The sequence below is a fragment of the Lissotriton helveticus genome, chromosome 1_1, assembly GCF_964261635.1.
Source record: "Lissotriton helveticus chromosome 1_1, aLisHel1.1, whole genome shotgun sequence".
NCBI classification, from domain to species: domain Eukaryota; kingdom Metazoa; phylum Chordata; class Amphibia; order Caudata; family Salamandridae; genus Lissotriton; species Lissotriton helveticus.
Window position 1 is genome coordinate 1,205,659,154 of NC_136057.1, and position 18,716 is coordinate 1,205,677,869.

Genomic DNA, 18,716 nt, shown 5'->3' on the forward strand with positions numbered 1-18,716 from the left:
GTGAGATGGGGGGGGCAGACCTTTCTCAGTTGCTGCAGCCAGACTCTGGAACTCCCTCCCACCGTCCTTAAATTCAATGAAAGGAAACTTGCCTTTCACAAAGGTATTAAAAACCTGGCTGTACAGTACATAGTCTGTGTTTTTTCTTGGCCTCGTAGCTTTTGATTTACTGCTGGATTGTGCAGGCAGCTCTGACTATAGTGAAAGATCCTGTGGACATTTGTAGTGCTTCATCAATTGAAATAAAATACAATCAAAATTACTTTAAAATAAACTTGGAATGTAATTTACTTTAATTTAAAAAGGGGCTGGATTAGCCTAAGAGTTCCCTTTTTAATAAAATGGATGTTAATTCAACTGTAATTTTTCTACATCAACCAATTTTTTTTTAAAGTAATTCCAATTTTTGAATTTAATACGTTTGGATTGAGTGTTAAGAATTAGAGTTAGGGTGTCCTTTAAGTATAGCTTTAACATAAGAGTTAGAGTTGAATTACACATTGAAGTAATGGGCTAGAAATAATGATCATTGTAATGTTACAGACAGAGCGCAAGCAGTGGGATGTAGTGCTAAAAGTGTCTAAGTGTGGGAATGGTGGTCAAAGAAATGGTAAAGATCCCTTCCATGAGCAACTTCTACCAATCTAACAATTCTTCCAGTATTACAAAAGTTCTGCATTCCCCAAAGATGGCTTTACAGACACAGGCAGACAGAAGCATAATTCACTAATGTCATCAAGGGTTAGAGGTAAGAACCTGAACAAGAATTATTGGCAGTACTTCAAATTCAAAGCACATCATATTCTCAATTGCCTGGTCTAATCAAGCACATTGCTCTGTGCCTGAAGATGTGTTGACACAATTTTTCACATGCAAATGTTGGGGATGAAAAATATTGTGATGCAGGGACTGATCTAGAGTAGGCGGCAAGAGTAACCCATTGCAACAGCGATGGAGTACCCTCTCTGCCAAACTGAAAGTCTGCCCATCAGATGTACAGACAGGCTGAACTTAAGTATATCAGCGACGTCTCTGTAGCTGATATACTCCTCTAATGGCCCCACAGAGTAATGACTGTCAGAGGTTTGGTCATTCAACCACCTGCCTGATTTAGAATTGAATGGCAAGTTTTTTTACTCTCCCTTACTGGGGGTAAGTAAAACATATTAAGTGGCCCCATGTTTGAAAATGGCCCTCTCTGAAGGCTCACTTTAAGCTTTTTGCCTTCCTCCTCCTCTTTTTGCTGAATTCTTTTTGTTAGCCTTAGAACTTTGAGTACTTTACCACTGCTAACTAGAGATATAGTGCACATGCTTCTCATCTAAACATGATGACATTGGTGTATACCTGATTGGCCTATTTGTTTTACTGGTGAGTCCCTTATAAAGTGGTATACCATACACCCAGGACCTGCACTTAAAATGCTACTAGTGGGTTGCAGCACTCATTGTATGTCTGCGGTAACAGAACAGATGGGAAGAAATGTCCTTAAACTCAATGGTGAGAAGACTGAGATGCTGCTTTTTGGACCACATACCTTGATCTGGAACGAAGCCTGGTGGCCGGAATCCCTCAGCACTTTGCCTGTCCCAGCTGATAAAGCTAAAAATCATGAGTGATTCTAGATACTAAGCTTCTTCTAAATGGATCGGCCAATCACGCAATTGCATCATGCTTCTGGCTTATTAGAAGGTTAAAAAATCTTTCCCTTCATTCCCATCTCGCCGTAGAAGCTGGTTGCTCTCGCATTGGTTATGTCCAGGATTGACTACTGCAACGCTCACTATCTGGATTCTACCATATGTACCCAAGTAAAACTGTAGGTAGCATAGAACGCTATTGCTAGGGCTATTGATATTCCCAAGCAGCAATCTGGTAATGCAGGGCTGTGTGAGCTTCACTGGCGCTCTATCAGAAAGCGTATCATTTTAAGGCTATCTGTGTGGTACATAAGGGTCTTTATCAAGCACGTCCAGCTGAAATAAGGGAGATGTTTCATTGGTACATTCCAGATAGAGACCTGCAATCAGCCCATCGCAACCTGGTCACTTTGCTCAGAGTCTGCAAGGTGAGATGGGGGGGCAGACCTTTCTCAGTTGCTGCAGCCAGACTCTGGAACTCCCTCCCACCGTCCTTAAATTCAATGAAAGGAAACTTGCCTTTCACAAAGGTATTAAAAACCTGGCTGTACAGTACATAGTATGTGTTTTTTCTTGGCCTCGTAGCTTTTGATTTACTGCTGGATTGTGCAGGCAGCTCTGACTATAGTGAAAGATCCTGTGGACATTTGTAGTGCTTCATCAATTGAAATAAAATACAATCAAAATTACTTTAAAATAAACTTGGAATGTAATTTACTTTAATTTAAAAAGGGGCTGGATTAGCCTAAGAGTTCCCTTTTTAATAAAATGGATGTTAATTCAACTGTAATTTTTCTACATTAACCACATTTTTTTTAAAGTAATTCCAATTTTTGAATTTAATAAGTTTGGATTGAGTGTTAAGAATTAGAGTTAGGGTGTCCTTTAAGTATAGCTTTAACATAAGAGTTAGAGTTGAATTACACATTGAAGTAATGGGCTAGAAATAATGATCATTGTAATGTTACAGACAGAGCGCAAGCAGTGGGATGTAGTGCTAAAAGTGTCTAAGTGTGGGAATGGTGGTCAAAGAAATGGTAAAGATCCCTTCCATGAGCAACTTCTACCAATCTAACAATTCTTCCAATATTACAAAAGTTCTGCATTCCCCAAAGATGGCTTTACAGACACAGGCAGACAGAAGCATAATTCACTAATGTCATCAAGGGTTAGAGGTAAGAACCTGAACAAGAATTAATGTCAGTACTTCAAATTCAAAGCACATCATATTCTCAATTGCCTGGTCTAATCAAGCACATTGCTCTGTGCCTGAAGATGTGTTGACACAATTTTTCTGGGGATGAAAAATATTGTGATGCAGGGACTGATCTAGAGTAGGCGGCAAGAGTAATCCATTGCAACAGCGTTGGAGTACCCTCTCTGCCAAACTGAAAGTCTGCCCATCAGATGTACAGACAGGCTGAACTTAAGTATATCAGCGACGTCTCTGTAGCTGATATACTCCTCTAATGGCCCCACAGAGTAATGACTGTCAGAGGTTTGGTCATTCAACCACATGCCTGATTTAGAATTGAATGGCAAGTTTTTATACTCTCCCTTACTGGGGGTAAGTAAAACATATTAAGTGGCCCCATGTTTGAAAATGGCCCTCTCTGAAGGCTCACTTTAAGCTTTTTGCCTTCCTCCTCCTCTTTTTGCTGAATTCTTTTTGTTAGCCTTAGAACTTTGAGTACTTTACCACTGCTAACTAGAGATATAGTGCACATGCTTCTCATCTAAACATGATGACATTGGTGTATACCTGATTGGCCTATGTGTTTTACTGGTGAGTCCCTTATAAAGTGGTATACCATACACCCAGGACCTGCACTTAAAATGCTACTAGTGGGTTGCAGCACTCATTGTGCCAACCACAGAAGTAGCCTTCCCAACCTGTCTTAGACCTGCCGTTGCAGTGGCCATGTGTGTACTTTACAGCCACTTCGAGTTGGCAATTAAAACTACTTGCCGTGCCTTAAGCTCCCCTTTTATTACATATAAGTCACCACTAAGGTAGGCCCTAAGTAACCCTTAAGGCACGGTGCTATGTAACTAAAAGGTAGGGCATGCACTTTTATGTTTTACATGTCCTGGTAATGACAAACAGCCAATATTATTTTTCACTACTGTTGGGCCTACCCCTCTAATATGCCAGCATTGGGAATTCCTTAATACACTTTTAAGCTGTAATTCCTGATCAGAGAATAGTAGCTTATTCATGTTTCATTTCTTTGGAATGCTAACTATAAATGCTTCTTACTGGTGTTGTTGAATTTAACATTACTGTTTTGTAAATGCCACTATTAGAAAGCTAAGAAACAAGGTGTCCTAGCTGTCACATTCACATGCTGCTAAACCAATTTAACAGACTAAAGGCCATCAATTCAATTGATATGGGCTTGAAGCATGTATTTGCTACTTCATTCTACACACTTTACTCCACATATAACCATGGGTCAGGTAAATGCGGATACGTTTTAGTCAAGAACAAATTATACATATTAAAGCCGCAAATAAAACAAAAACATACAAACTTTGCGATGGAGTAATGTGATGTATAACAACAATTAACTAAACATTATATCACCAGTCTTAGTTCACAAAAGGAGCAGCTACTAGGACATCCTTAAGCCTCCACATTGTGTAACAAATTGAAGAAGCTGCTATCTACGGGGAAAAGAAACATTAGACCCAGTAGTGAGACCATTCTAATTACATTTGTGCTGGGAGAAACTTAATTAAATGCAAAAGTCCCTGTGTTGTGTAATGCCGACGCATTTCGATTCCCATGGTGGTTTGCGGGATTCTCTTCAGGGCATTGACTGGTTTATCTAAGAAACAAAGGGGGTCATGAATTATAGATGAGGAAAGACTCTAAACTTCCCAATTACTGAAATTACGGGGTAGTTTCTCAAAAGTACCTGATTGAATAGAGAAATACATTTGCACGTTGCAGGCGAGAAGAGGCAAGTTAAACATTAGTTGGCACGATCTAGAATGAAAACTGATTCACCATCAGTAATGTACATAGTTTGGTGAATATTAATATTTTGTAATTGAAGGAACAAGAAAAGGCACTTACTTGCGCTAGTCAAGCGGTGCCCCTCTGTGTGTCTGACAGCCTGTCTCCAATAAACGTCTGTGGTAAGTGACGGCTACACTTAGTGCATTTTCACTAAACAGCCACAACACAGGAAGGATAGGTGTATCTGAGTACCCATCTACATGCATCAGCATTCTGATGGCCTCGCCTGGGCAGGATGGAAGGGAGGGGCAAGTGATCTCCAAGGGCTTGTTGGCTTGCCTGGTGTTGCTTGAGTATTATCTCCAGTCTGTGTGTAACAGAACTGGCTCATCAGCCTGGTTGCAGGAGTAAAATCTACACATCACATCAGAACCAGTGCTTTGCCTCCTGAGATCGACGAATCGGACAGCATATCACCGCCACTGCAGCGTAGTAACATCAACGCATCCCCTTGACTGCGCGGCAGTAACCAGGACATCTCTCAACACCTCTCGACTCTGGTACCCATCTTCAGAACTGATGCATCGCGTCACTGCGTGGACCGAACTTTGACTTTGCCCCTGTAGGAAGCTGGCTCTTTATATGGTTGACAAAATCGAGATACACTGTGTAAAGAGTCAAAGCAAACACCAACTGGCTTACACAGGCACAATTGACACCCCTAAAAACTCTCTTTGGTAGTGTGGGCGAGGAGTTAGGAATATCAGAGGGTAATTCTAAGCATTTATCGCACACACAAAGTGAATAAGACACACGCTCATTAAAGAACTCCAACCCCAATTTATAAAATTCACACATACTTTTATATGAATTTAGATACCAAGATCATTGGAATCAGGTGAGTACTTTTCGAGATATTAATTTCTACCATTTTTAAATGTTTACAGTGCACTTTTTAGGGGCGGTAATGTTATCCTATGAGGGAAAAACATGTACTTCATTCGGGCTTTTAACAGCAACTTACAGGACTTTTCTTCTGGACTTGTGGTGAGTATGGGGCAAGGTCCAAGGCCACACCAACAGGTCACCTCGGGAGGCTCTGAGGCATCGGGGTGCAGAGGTGTGTTATGTCGTTGGTGCCCCATTTACTTCAATGGAGAAAGGTCCGGTCAGAGGGAGGCTGCAAGCTGGGACTGAAGGGCCACTCTGGGGAAACCCAAAGGGAGGAGCTCGACCCTTCAGATGCTAGGGCACATAGGGACACTATTCGTCCACTTCTCCTCAAGCTGTGGGGCTCGGGTGCAGGGATGTCTTTTGGCATTGGGTTCGGTGCTGGACTCACACTTGGTTAGAGGGGGCCTGCAGAAAGAGGCGGCAACTGGAAGTCTAATCTGTCTAGACCCAAAGATGGGCTTGGCTCTTTTGAGTCCCAGGACACGTGGACACCATCACCTCCCTTGGACTCGGGCTGTGGGGAAATAGGTGAAGCGCTAGCAGCCCTCCGGGTTTCTTGGAGTCTGCACAGCAGCAGGATGAGTTGGTTGCTCCACGAGGGTCGGGTGAAGCAGGCAGGCTGGCAGGGTTGGTGCCGGGACAGTTGTGCACCTCTGTTCTCGGGACAGCAGTCTTCTTGGTCCACTCCTTCTTTGTGTCTGTTGAATTCTGAAATCCTGTTTCAGGGGGTCCCCTGAATACTCAATTTAGTGGTCTTAAGGAGAGTGAGGGGAAGTAGCTAATCAGCTACTTACCCTGGGGTCACCACACCCCATTGATGACCACTTCCTTTTGGGAATGGTCATCAACCTGTACCAGAACTAGAATTCTTAATTCAACCACTCACAAGATAGTGGAATTCCTAACTTTGTGTTTACTTCAGGCTGTTCACCATAAAGGTGTGTTCAGCCTGGCAGGTCAACACGCCTCCCGCATTGCTAATTTTCCCACCTGTCGTGGTGCCAGATGGGCCCAGGGCAGGTGGTTGCATTTCCCCTGTCTGGGGAAGTCGTGGGTTGCATATTAAAGGCGAAAAGGCTTTTAAAGCCTCATGCCTTGATATGCAGATCACCAGTCACCCTGCTTGGAGGAGGTGTAAACACATCTTGCCGGAGCAGGCATTGTTTCTGTCCTCCGAGAGCGAGGCTCTCACATTTAGAGGGTCAGAAACTAGTCTGTGGTGGCAGGCAAAACTGGACTAGTCAGCCAGCACTCTAGAGGACTAGTTGTGTTCAGGGCGTACCTCTAAGGTACACTCTGGATGCATGCATTATTAAATGCATCATTGGAATCAGTGTGGGTTTATTAATACGAGGTGTTTGATACCAAACACCATAGTTTTCAGTGAAGCTATTACATAGCAGGGAAACTCGTTTTGACCAGTGCCTACTACATACCTTAAGATGGCTACCCTGTTCACTTGCACTGTCGGTAATTGAACTGGCCATGCACAAGGGCATATCTGCTCATGCACATAGGTCCTCGCATGTAATCTAATGCAACCTGACTTCGTGCTGTAAGGCCTGCTGTAGGGCTAACTTACAAATAGTATATGCAGTTTTAGGGGGCATGGCATGCAGGGGGTGTGCATGTTGTGATTTACCTTTTTAGAGCAGCGTATCATACAGTTTGCATAGGTTTGGTGCTTGGTCATTCCTTAGTGTGGCATAATTTATGCTGCTGTTCTTAGGAACCCTCTTTAGAACCTATGCCCTAGGCACAAGGGGTACCACAGGTAACTTGTTTTTGGGGCAGAAACACTGGCACTGGGGGCCTTGCAAGCAGGACCTAGTGCACTTCAGTCAACGCAAGTAAAAAGTGTGGGGATTACTGCAACAAAAGCCCAGCTTTCTACAGCCCCTGTCCAGCATGACCTAAAATAACCTTTTTAGCACTACTTGCTCCTAAACCCTTTACTGCATTTATTCTTTTGAAATTCAATATCTGAACTTCTATACACTTCCTTTTTGTCATTTTGGTCTTGTTTCGTTCATATATAATAATCTATTTTTATAAACCTGTGTGGGGTCTTTTTGTGGTGTATTCATTGTATGTGTGTGTTTGTGTTGCACAAATACTTTACACATTGTCTCTTTAGATAAGCCTGAACTGGTGCATCTTCCTTTTGGAAAATAAACCCAATGAAACCAATTAAAATCTGAGGAGCACAAATTGAGAATATTTTCACTCCAAAAAAAATAACTATCGAATTTTCCTCTCAGCAACTAAATCAGATACTGCATGAATGTTTGATACTCGAGGAGGTTTCCACACTATTCCGAAGGACAGGATTCTGATTCCATTTGGAAAAGATTCAGTAAATATTGAGCGCCCTTCCTTCGTCGGAAAGCTTTCAAATTGAACTAATATGGTTTGTGTTAGAATGTACTATAAAGTTTATTTGGCCCGTGCACTGCCAAATTGAGTTCAATAAGGTGTTATTCAAGTTCAAATAGGTGCTCCTAAGGTGTCGACCTCCACCATTGTGCGAGTAACATCCAATGAAAAAGAAGTGTGATCAGTTGGAAACTGATGACATCCCTTAGGGCGCACTGGTTAGTGGTGTAATCCTCCTCTGTTATTCAAAAAGTAAACATGAAAAGTTTTGAAGAGTTTATTGTCTTCTTGTCAAAATGCAATCAAATTGATTCCATTAACAATAAAGTTTTTCTTGAAATAACGTATTCAATCCCATTTTATAAGTATGCATAGTTAGATCCAGCTCCAATGCATTTCGGGCAACCGCCCTTTGTCGGGGAGCATCTAAACAAAAACTACATATGTTGTACTATGTATAATGTTAAATGTCACACGTAAAAAATCAAAAAATAACTAGTGGAAAAGTCGCCTTAGCCCAACCGCAGTGAGAATTCAAAGAAAACGATGTGGCTATCAAAGATTGTGTGGTTACCGAATTTGATGGCGGTGACTAAAAGTGAATGGTCCATAACAATGGGGTTTACCTAATATGAACAAGGTAACTGAAACGCTACTAAACTCTTTAGGGTGATATCATGGCAAAGATCAAAGCGGCAGGAAATGGAAAGCTAAAAACTGAATTCGCAAAGAATGGGGCTTGTCACGGCTAAGTGAGTATGCTGCTGTTCTTAGGAACCCTCTTTAGAACCTATGCTCTAAGTACAAGGGGTACCACAGGTAACTTGTTTTTGGGGCAGAAACACTGGCACTGGGGACCTTGTTAGCAGGACCTAGTGCACTTCAGTCAATGCAAGTAAAAAGTGTGGGGATTACTGCAACAAAAGCCCAGCTTTCTACAGCCCCTATCCAGCATGACCTAAAATAACCTTATTAGCACTACTTGCTCCTAAACCCTTTACTGCATTTATTCTTTTGAAATTCAATATCTGAACTTCTATACACTTCCTTTTTGTCATTTTGGTCTTGTTTCGGTCATATATAATAATCTATTTTTATAAACCTGTGTGGGTTTTTTTTGTGGTGTATTCATTGTATGTGTGTGTTTGTGTTGCACAAATACTTTACACATTGTCTCTTTAGATAAGCCTGAACTGCTGCACCTTCCTTTTGGAAAATAAACCCAATGAAAACCAATTAAAATCTGAGGAGCACAAATTGAGAATATTTTCACTCCAGAAAAAATTAACTATCGAATTTTCCTCTCAGCAACTAAATCAGATACTGCATGAATGTTTGATACTCGAGGAGGTTTCCACACTATTCCGAAGGACAGGATTCTGATTCCATTTGGAAAAGATTCAGTAAATATTGAGCGCCCTTCCTTCGTGGGAAAGCTTTCAAATTGAACTAATATGGTTTGTGTTAGAATGTGCCAGACCCAGCTTGATATGAACAGGTTATTAAAACATTGATCCTAGTGGTGCTTATCATTCTGTTTTTATAAAAGATCTGATATTTGATCAAAATTTCCACCCATAATCACAATATTTGTCAGCTTTTAAGTTTTTACACATCAACCAAATTTGTTTACACATTAAACCTTTTTTTAATAAATCAATACATTAGAATATCAACAAAAGGGGTTACAAAACAAAAAGATCAATAGTGGATACCACAAAAGCAACAATCAGCTGTTGTACAAATAAGAGCAGAAACATCACACAAAATGATGTTTCCCTTAATCAACTTTACCCTTTCTCTTTCCTCCTGTGCAAATGACTAAGTTGTTTAGAAAACACTTGTAAAAATGTCCTTCAAATTAGAATATTTAGAAGATTCTCACCCTAATTTGGATCATGGATCAACTGGTCAAATATAAGTCTCAAACAATCGTTCAGAATCTAACTGAGTAGTACTATGTCTTGGAAAATTCCTAAGTAATACAAACATTGATAACTGTCAATAAATAAACACCTAGCCACCCACCTCAATGACAACCACCTGCTCGACACCACTCAATCTGGATTCACTCCCAACCACAGCCTAGAGACTACCTTTATCGCCATCACGAGTGAATCTGGTTGAATGTTGATAGTGGTGACACCACAGCCCTTATCTTACTGAACCTTTCAACAGCCTTCAAAACCATCTCCCAGTCCACCCTTATCCAAAGACTGCATAAAGTTACATCCAAGGACCTACAGTTACCTGGATTTGCTCCTTCCTGACATGCCACACCTAGTCGGTCAGCTTGCCCCCCTTCACCTTGGGTGTTGTCAACCTCATCTGTGGAACGCCACAAGGAAACCTACTCAACCCACTCTGTTCAATGCCTACATGTCCTCACTCACCAGCATCATCCTCGCTTACAGAATCAACATCATATCCTATGCCGATGACTCCATTTCCAACAAGACACCAAACACTCGAACCAAAGTCTTCATCTGCATGACCGAAGTGAACAGTTGAATGAAAACCAGCTGTTTGAAGCTCAAGACAAAGAAGATGGAATTAGTAATCTTCTGCAAAGACACCTTGCTGTTGAACTCCACATGCTGAACTGCCAAACTCAGACCCACACTTCTCCTCGAAATCCATGCAATGAACCTAAAATTAGTAATTAACATGTACATGACATGGAACAATACGAGACATGAATTTGGACCAGTCCATGAGCAGGACTGCATCTCCAAGGCTTCCCTGGGGCTCTCTGCTGACCAATTCTGCTGGGAGGCAACTACTGGGCCCCAGAGGAGGATTTAAAGTGCTTCAAGCTCCTGCATCTCAGGACATGAAATTGGATCAGCCAGGGGCAGGACTGCATCTCTAGGCTTCCCTTGGGCTCTTTGCTGATCACTTCCACCAGGAGGCAGCTACTGGACCCCTAAGGTGCATTTAAGGTACTGCATGTCCCCACAGCTCATGATGCATGCGGGCACACCCAGGACAATACCCGGGCAATTACTGGGCCAAGAGTGTGCCTGTCTACTTCTGTCCAAGCCCTGTGGAGGCTGGGCTGCCCCCCTTAGCGTTGTTACCGTGAGCTGTGCTGGGAGGGTGAGTGACCTTTTGGCTTTAACCATTCTATTGAGCATTTGTCTGCTGTAACTTGGAAGAGGAGCTTTAGCCCCGGGTTTTTATTGAACTTGGAGGTCGGGTCCAGGTTCTTCATCCCTTGGGATTCTTTGAGAGGTATAGCTATGGTAAAGCACAAAGCTGATTCTGCATCCAAGAGCTTGACGGACAGGAGTGTTCCTAGGAAGCCATCATCCATTATGTCATATTTGACATTAGCAATTGTGGCCCTTGCTACGGAGATTGTTACTGTGGAGGAGGAACTTGGCCTGGATAGTGCCACTGTCCTCCCCCCTATGAACAACTAGGGAAGTGCAAGTATAACGGGCATTCCAAACAAACGTACAGAGTTGACCATTCGGACTGTGGCAGATGTCCACCCTGAGATAATGGTATCTTCTGGAGAACTAGAGCCACCGGTTCGTAATCGTAAAAAGAAGAATGTACCTAGGCGCAGCAAGGACCAGGACATTGAACCAGCAACTACCAAAAAGCTGTTCCGTCATGTGGGAACAGATATGAAGGGTTTTATTCCTGTATTGTATGGCCTTGACAATGTTGTGACTGATAATATGATGAACATGGACTATCACCTCTCTCTTGTCTCAGACAAACTGAAATATCATGTCAAATCAATGTTTGATGATGTTATGATGAAGCTGGAGGAGCAGCCATAAGCTGGTCTTCAAGGTGGTGGCCGGAGGAGCTGGGCACAGCCCCCTCTCCAAAAGAAGTGGTCAAGAATTTAGGACTCCGGATTGACCAGAATCTTACGGTCAAAGCTCACGCCGCTACTACCGCTGGTACCTGCTTTCACACACTCAGCCTATTCAGAAGAGTATTTCCCTTGCTACCTTCCTCTACATGAAAAACACTTATGCAAGCTCTACTGTTAAGCCCTCTGGACTACTGAATGCACTGTTGGCCTCAGCCAACGAGGCTTCCTTAAACAAACTACATGTAGTCCAGAATCAGGCAGCCCGACTAGTAGCAAATGCCCCCCCAAAACGGCCTTGATTCCACTTCTTAGTAAACTCCACTGGCTCCCTGTAAGAAAGCAGGTAAAATTCAAGATCGGCTGCACTGTTTTCAAAGCCCTCATTGGTCTTGGACCTTCCTACCTGTCGGACAAACTGACCAAGTACACTCCCTCACGGCCCCTCCGATCTGGATCCAAGCTTCTCCTTTGCACTCCAAGAAATAAAAAGGCCTGCAAGGGTGGGAAAGCATTCACTCACTTGCCCCATAATTCTGGAAAGAACTCCCCCACCAGCTGCGCGACTGCCAGAGCCTTCCTCAATTCAGGAAGCTTTTAAAAACCTCTCACACCCTCACACACTACACATAGTGGTTACATCAAGTGTTCCCGCATATTCACCGGTTAGTAGCACGCCGCACTCCATAGTGGGGTGCAAAGACCCCTATGATGAAGCATGTCACCAAGGGCCCTTTTGGTGTGTGAGGGGTATTTAAAAAAACACGATGTGCTTCCCACCACGGTAGGAACCACATCACCATTGAGATCGTCCATCAGGTCTTCACTTAATGCCTTTTGGGTGACTTCTCTATGTTAATGAATTCTCACCAACACTGGCAGAACCGTCACCCAATCCTTCATCACCAGCAAGCTGGACTATGGCAACACACTCTATTATGGAATCAACGTTCAACAGACCAGAAGACTCCAGACCATACAAGGCTCAGTGGCCAGGCTCACCCTTATCCACCTACCCCATACTCACAGCTCCCCTCACCTCAAAAAGCTTCACTGATTCTCAATCCCCAAACGAATACTATTGAAACTCCTCATGTACAAAGCCTCGAGCAACATTGGTCCCACATACCTCAACAACCGCATAAACCTCCTCAAACCTATTAGATACCACTGCTCAGTTGGACTCCTATTCACACGCACGGTGGTTGTGCCTTCTCCTATATTGCTACTAAAGCCTGCAACGACCTGCCCCTGCACATCAGAGCCAACTCCTATGTTATTGAATTCCACAAGAAACTGAAGAACTATCTGTTCACCTAGCCGCAGCCATGGTCTCACCCCATACAGCTTCTGCTCCAGTGCCAGCATACCATCCAGGTGAGTTGCATGCTATACATATACACATAACATAAACAGCATAAATATTATAAGATACACAACATAGCATAATAAAAGTGCCCACACACTTGAATATCACCTTATTAAGTGTTACATCTCCTACTTAAACTAAAAGCGTAAATTGCTCCTCGACCTGCACAATCACTGTTTGAATATTCCTCTGTGTATCACCTATGAGAGTTTTAGCAAGGAATTTTATCTCCCTTCTGACGTTTCAGACGTCGGTGGTGGGAAAAACAAGTTGCTCTAAAACACTTGCATGTTATTCCCCATATTAACATACAAAACTTGGCATCAGGAGGCAAATATTAGTCAATGGCAAAAACACTAAGTGCAGTAATGTTTTTTTCCATGGCTGATTTTACCTATCTGGAAAAAAAAACTAAGGGGTGATTAAGTAGCGGTGATTGAGACTGCCCGCCAGACATGTGGCGGTCCCATGACTGTGATGGGCCTTTAACATTATGGGCGGTGCTGCTGGCTGCAGCACCGTCCGCAATGTTAAAGGTGCCTGAACCGCATTTCCCTGCACCATGTGGCAGACACCACGTGGTGCCTGCCATTTGGTGCATGGAACTACCCCCCAGTGCACCCCCCCACACACAGAGGGGGCCCGCAACGGCCCCCAAAGCCAGTCTCTGACGGTCAGGTGGAAAGGGATACCATAATCCCTACAGCGGTGCCTGCACGGCACCGCCGCAATGTTGCTCAGGTTCAGGGTTCCACGAGGAGGGTAGTAAAGGACCGCCTTGCGGAACCATTTCCGTCTGCCGCAGAATCATTGGGATTCAAACCGCCATCCTAATTTGGCGGTGGGGATTTTCTGTATGATGGCGGAAGGACCGCCAGCCTGGTGCTGGCGGTCCTTCCGCCATCATAATGAGCCCCTCAGTTCTCAGAAAAAGCGTTATGTATCTAATGACTTGACAATTAAATACATTGAGCTGTTAATTTATCTGCGGTATTCTGCATGTGCACTGACAACACAACAGGTTTTTCAGGTTTTAAAACAGCCAGGTTTGCTTTTTGTTCCACAGCAAAAATCTGGTCAGAGGTAATGCTTTTTATGCTGTGGGCAAAGTAACATCTGCGGCTGGTGCCCTGGTGACCTCAACTGTCCAAATAGATGGCTTACTGGGTTTCATAAGAATATGTTGCTCTGTATATTTTTCAAATACATGAGGTCACTGGAGATTAATAAATGTATACATCTTTCTATTTGTCACGAGCTTAATGAATACACACCTCGTGCCGTGGATTAAAAGAATGCCTATCGTGGTTGGCAGTCTTATTTTAATGAAAATATTTTATCTAGCCTTCACTGTCCAACTCTGCAGGTGTAGTAGGTGTAGCAGAAAGAATTACACTTATTTTTTCGGTGGCCAACCTTTATTTTATTCTGTGGTTTTGGTGATTTCAAGCAGATGACGTATACAGATGGAAAGGTTGAGAAAACTATCAAAAAATTCCAATGCACACTTACCACTTGGATAGATGGGAGCTTGTGCAGAAGGTCATCTCCTGATGACTGAGTCTTGTTGTACACAATTACAGAAAATGTTGCTGTTGCTTGTGATATGATTGTGAGCTGCACTTCGTCTGCTACTACTTCCATATTAATTTGCCATCCTAAAAGAAGAAAAAGTCAGTCATAAACACTTCTTTCCTCCCAAATGGCATCTAGAAATGTAAAATAAATTGGGCAGCTCCTCCACATGCAACCTTAAATAATAGGATTTGTCATAAGAACGACAGCTATAGTGATCTGGAACTTAAATGACAATCACAATAACTGAGTGCAAATCGTATTGTTTCCTTAGCAAAAGAGAAAATTACATTTTATTTCTTGAATGTTTGGACAAGACATATTACATGATTGTCAATCGTGCATTTGTTTCAAAAGTCATTTAAATTCTATTATGGCATTTGAATGTTGAAAGATTACATTAAGTGCAATGGAGTGCTCAGAGCCAATAATGGTTGGTATAGGGCTTCTTCTTTAACATTCCACTATTTGCCTTTCTGTTTCTGTCTAGTTTAGAACATTATACCTTCAGTGCCTTGGGTTACACTGGGACCAAGCTGCAACTCTGGTGCAATTGGTATAGCCCTTGGCAGCAGGCTATAAGGTTACAATTGCGATTCTCCTATTACCATGACTGAAGAATCTGGATTTCATTAAAGACTCGTAGGCTAACATTATGCATATCACTTTTAATGCGGACCCAAGCAGCTGCATACATCATACAGCAAAAAGCTTCCAGAATAGAACATTATGAAATATATAAAAGGCGTGAGCACATAACAATCAGCCTCTTTTAAACTTGGTATAGAGTAAGATAAGTCCAATAAACTTTAAGGAGTGTCGATAAATTCATTAAGTCATCACGAAGTGAAGAAAAGGATGAACGATGAATGAACTGTTCCGGAGATCCAAATCATGAAGTTATCTGCAAAAAGAGAGAAAGATATAACTAGTTCAAGCAGAACAAGCGAAAGGAGGAGATAAAAAAATTGTGATGAAACACATGTAAGAGTACAAGCAAGCATTTATAAGAAACATACAGTAATAATAAAATATACAATAGAAAGTACATCAGCAATTGTTAAAAACAATATGTTTACTGTATGCAGAAACAACCACCCAAGGGAAAGGGTGGGAGGAATAATGTTAGCCTCCGAGTCTTTAAAGAAATCCAGATTCTCTAGTCATGGTAATAGGAGAATCGCAATTTCATTACAAGAGCGAAGGCTACCATTGTGCATGTTGGTAGCCATATAGGACAACATCAGACATATGAGCGATTGGTTCGCAATAATGTTGAGCAAAAGTTCTAGAATTAGACCATTCAGCTGCTTTAAGAATATCATCCAACTTACCAATGGACCAGAAGGACTGACTGGCCATAGCCCCTCTGATAGAATGCGGTTTGAATATTTTCAGATCAATACCTGCAAGATTCATAACAATTTTAACCCATCTAGCAATAGAGGCAGAGGTAATACCTCTGTGAGGTTTAAGGAAGGAGATAAGTAACCGATTCACACCAGAAGGGCGAAGAGCATTCATTCGGTAGTCATATTCTAAGCTTTTTACAAAGATCAAAACGTGGGTAGAAAATCAAGTCAGACATGGTCTTAGATCTTCTCTACAACTCAAAATTGCCACCAAACTTGTTATAAGATCTATTTGAAATATCAAGAGCTTTAAGATCAGAGACCCTACGGCAAGATATTAAGCAAAGCAATGTAGCAAGTTTGATGGGAAGGTTCTTATTGTGCAAAAGAGAATTATCAGGCCAGCTAGAGAAAATATCAAAAATTAGATTGACGTCCCAGAGAGATTGATATCTTGGTTTGGGAGGTCTCCTAAGTTTAATGCTTTTGAGGACTCACCAAATAATGGCATTTTTACCTACCGTTTTACCGTTTACCAAATCATGACCTACGGAAATAGCCGATCTATAGTAATTGATAGATCTATAACTAAGAGCCCTTTTGAAGTGTTCCACAAGGAAATTAACTATGTCAACAATAGGTGCTTCCATGGAATCCAGGTTCCTCTCCAAGCACCAAAGTTAACAACACTTCCAAATGTTGTTATACCAGTAGTGTGTACAAGGGGCCCAAGATTCTCCAAGGAGAGTTGAAGCTGTCGCCGAAAGCCCTGAGAGATCATTGGCTCTCCTGACACTCTCCGGGCAAGAAGGTTCAAATTCCCTGTTTGAACTACAGGGTGAATTTGACCGTCTACGTCTGTAAGAAGATCTGCGAGGGAAGGAATAAGGAAGGGAAGGTCGTAAGTCAGCTCCAGGGTAGTGGGGAACCAGGCTTGGGATGGCCAAAAGGGGGTTACTAGGACAATGGGGGAATGTTGATGCCTCACCTTCTGAAGGACTGTCTGGATCATGGCAAAGGGGGGAAAAGCGTAAGTGTTGATCCCCTTACAGCATTGTAGAAACGCGTTCACCGCTAGAGCACCCGAGTCGGGCGTCCAGCTGCAATAATTCTCCAATTGGAATGTTAATCTGCTCGCAAAGAGATCTATTTGGAAAGGACCCCAAAATTTGTTGAGGGAATTGAACACACAGGTGTTGAGCTTCCAGTCGCTGTGATCTAAGAGGAATCTTGAGTTCCAGTCCGCACAAAGGTTTGATTTCCCTGGGAGATATTCTGCTCTTAGAGAGATCTTGTGTTCCAGACAGAACATCCAAGGTTTCTTGGCTAAGTTCGAGAGGTCTGCTGACTTGGTACCTCCTAGACGGTTTATGTAGGCAACAGCGGACATATTGTCCATTTTTAGAATAACTGATCTGCCCTGAAGAGAATGTTTGAAACTCATTAGTGCATAAAGCCCGGCGGTCAATTCTAGGAGGTTTATATGGTGCGAAGATTCTTCTTGAGACCAAACCCCTCCTGTGTTCTGATCTAGGAGACCGGCACCCCAGCCATGAAGGCTCGCATCCAATTCTAAGACAAAGTCTGGCGCTGAACCAAAGATTGCTCTCCCACTCCAAGCATCCAAATTCTCTAACCACCAGGTCAGTTCCAATTTGGCTTCTTGGTTCAGGGAAATACGATCTCCATACCAGAGGCCTGATCTCAGAGCCATCGCTTTTATCCTTTGAAGGGCGCGGTAATTCAGGGGGCCCGGAAAGATAGTCTGTATAGAAGAGGAAAGAAGACCCAGAAGCCTGACTAGTTCCCTTAAGGAGAGATTTTGTTGTTTCAGGACGTGTCTTATCTCTTTCCTGATTTTGGATATTTTCTATTGAGGAAGAAGGAGGAGGCAATTTGTGGTGTCCATGGCGAAACCCAAGAATTCCATGGTCCTTGAAGGAGATAGTATCGATTTTTCCTTGTTTATGATAAATCCTAGGTTCTCTAAGAGATCTATTACAGTCTTTAGGTCTTGAATAATCTGACAATGGTCCTGGGACAGGATGAGGATATTGTTTAGGTATATGATGAGATGAATACCCTTTTCTCGTAAAGAGGAGGCAACTGCTCTCATCACCTTGATGAAGCACCAAGGGGCTCAGGAGAGGCCGAAAGGAAGAGCTTGGAATTGAAAGAGACGTTTTCTTCAACTAAACTGAAGGAAGAGTTGGTGAGCCTTGGCCATAGGAATGGTAAAGTTAGCATCTTTTAGGTCTAATTTGCCCAGCCAGTCTCTTTCTAAGAATATGTCTCTCAGAAGATGGATGGCCTCCATCTTGAAGTGTCTGTAAACGAGGTATTTGTTGAGTTCCCTTAGGTTTATGACAGGTCTCCATCCCTTGTCCTTCTTTTCTACGAGGAAGAGTATGCTTACAAACCTTAACATGTCCATAGTGACTTCTACAATTGCACCTATCGGAAGCATTGAGGAGATCTCCTCCTCTAATATTTTCTCTTGAGCTAAAGTGAGGGGAATTTCCCTGGGAAATGAATTTTGAATTGGAGTTTCCATAAAATCTATCATAAATCCATTCACGGTATTCAAAACCCAAGGAGCTTGAGTGATTAATTTCCAGTTCTGAGAAAAGAATTTTAGTCTGCCTCCCACCTT

The 18,716-nt window shown here is 42.5% G+C and overlaps 1 protein-coding gene across 2 annotated transcripts in view; it reads right to left on the reverse strand.

Moving 5' to 3' along the window:
* The window catches only part of IL17REL (interleukin 17 receptor E like), a 705,004-nt gene that overhangs the window by 173,473 nt on the left and 512,815 nt on the right, over positions 1-18,716 (reverse strand). For both annotated transcript variants that reach the window (XM_078679532.1, XM_078679543.1), the window contains one exon: positions 14,649-14,794. In XM_078679532.1, coding sequence (XP_078535658.1) covers positions 14,649-14,794 — 146 coding nt within the window. The remainder of the gene's footprint in view (positions 1-14,648; positions 14,795-18,716) is intronic.